We start from the raw sequence: 1,559 nt of genomic DNA on the forward strand, positions 1-1,559 counted from the left end.
ATGAATTTGACCAACTGTACGAGAGCGGTAGAGTTTATCCTTGTTGGACTGCCAAGTGTAGAGCGAATGGAAAGTGTGATGCATACAGGTATCTTTCTGCTCTACCTTCTCTGTCTGATGGGCAATGGGCTCATCATTGTCATGGTAATTTTGGACCCCCATCTCCAGAAGCCCATGTATTTCTTCCTTAGCAACCTGTCTTGCATTGACATTGGACACACCACAGCCTTTATTCCTAAATTGCTGGTCAACTATCTCTCTACAAACAATTCCATCTGCTTCTACTGCTGTATAACACAGCTGTTCTTTTACTTCTTCTTTGGCATTACAGAATTTTTCATCATCACTTTGATATCTTTGGACAGATTCTTAGCCATTTGCTATCCTTTGAGATACGCCACCATCATGACTTCTGGGGTTTGCTTTAAGCTATCGATGACCGCCTGGTTTGTGGTTCTTGTCTACATGATTTGTCAAGTAATAATGATAGCTAACCTACCCTTCTGCACATTCAACATTATCAATCATTTCTTTTGTGATGTTGGACCTGTATTAAAGATTGCAGGAGGAGATACACATCTCATTGAAGCCCTGGGTTTCCTTATTACTGTTGTTGTGGTGATGTCCTCCCTGCTTTTCACCCTCATTTCTTACCTCTTCATCATCTTCACCATTCTCCGAATGTCTTCAACAACCAGACAGCAGAGGGCCTTTTCTACCTGCGCTTCCCACCTGGTTGTGGTCTGCATTTTGTATGGGACAGTCTTTTTTGTCTATTTAAGGCCTACTATCAAGAATTCTTCCTTCGGTATAATCCGCTCCGTTTCTGTGGTGCATACTACCGTTGCTCCAGTGCTCAATCCGTTTGTTTATACTATTAGGAACAATGAAGTGAAAGAAGCCATTTGGAAAGCATTCAGAAAAAAGACTCCATCTTTCCCTAAAATCTAATCCCAGACTTGTTTGAAGGAGCAATCCCAATTCTTCAAGATGAGGAGTGGGTGAACTATCCATCAGCAATAGCGTACCATAACTTTACTCAAGGTAAGATTGAAGCAGCAACAGGTCAAAATCCATAATCCAGTATTTGAAACTATGGTGAAGGGAGCATCCATGGCTTCAATCCAAGTTGAATCCCAGAAAGAATTTATAATGGAAAGATAGATTTTGAATGTTCTTCAATCATGACAAAACAGATGTCACTTTTCTTATGAATCTGTACCAACGGTAATAGTGATCTCCTCTCTGGATTTCTTTGTTGTTAACTTTGACTTGGGAATCATTTTGCATCCCTTTGGATTTCCTGGTGCAGTTTATTGAAGGAAGACCATTGGAATTAACAATAGAATCCTTTATTGGTCAAGTGTGAAAAGACACATAAAGAATTTGTCTGCTGTGCATAAGCTCTCAGCATACATACAAGCAACAAGTGATAAACCATGATCATAATCATAAAACACAATCATTATAAATCATAAGATTCAAACTCAGTGATAGTCATAGGATACTAAATAAGCAAACAACTTAAATCATAATAGGATACTAAATAAAGATGATCA

General features: G+C 38.9%; 1 protein-coding gene across 1 annotated transcript; it reads left to right on the plus strand.

Moving 5' to 3' along the window:
- On the plus strand, positions 1-951 carry LOC107291809 (olfactory receptor 6X1-like). Its single transcript, XM_015820841.1, has one exon. The coding sequence runs from the start codon at positions 1-3 to the stop codon at positions 949-951; it is 951 nt and encodes a 316-aa protein (XP_015676327.1).
- Positions 952-1,559: the final 608 nt, after the last annotated feature.

The sequence above is a fragment of the Protobothrops mucrosquamatus genome, unplaced genomic scaffold (genome assembly GCF_001527695.2).
Source record: "Protobothrops mucrosquamatus isolate PMUCROS unplaced genomic scaffold, P.Mucros_1.0 scaffold1188, whole genome shotgun sequence".
Taxonomy (NCBI): domain Eukaryota; kingdom Metazoa; phylum Chordata; class Lepidosauria; order Squamata; family Viperidae; genus Protobothrops; species Protobothrops mucrosquamatus.

What these genes read in the sequence shown, in the direction of transcription:
- LOC107291809 (XM_015820841.1), top strand. Translation starts at nt 1, where the DNA reads ATGAATTTGACCAACTGTACGAGAGCGGTAGAGTTTATCCTTGTTGGA.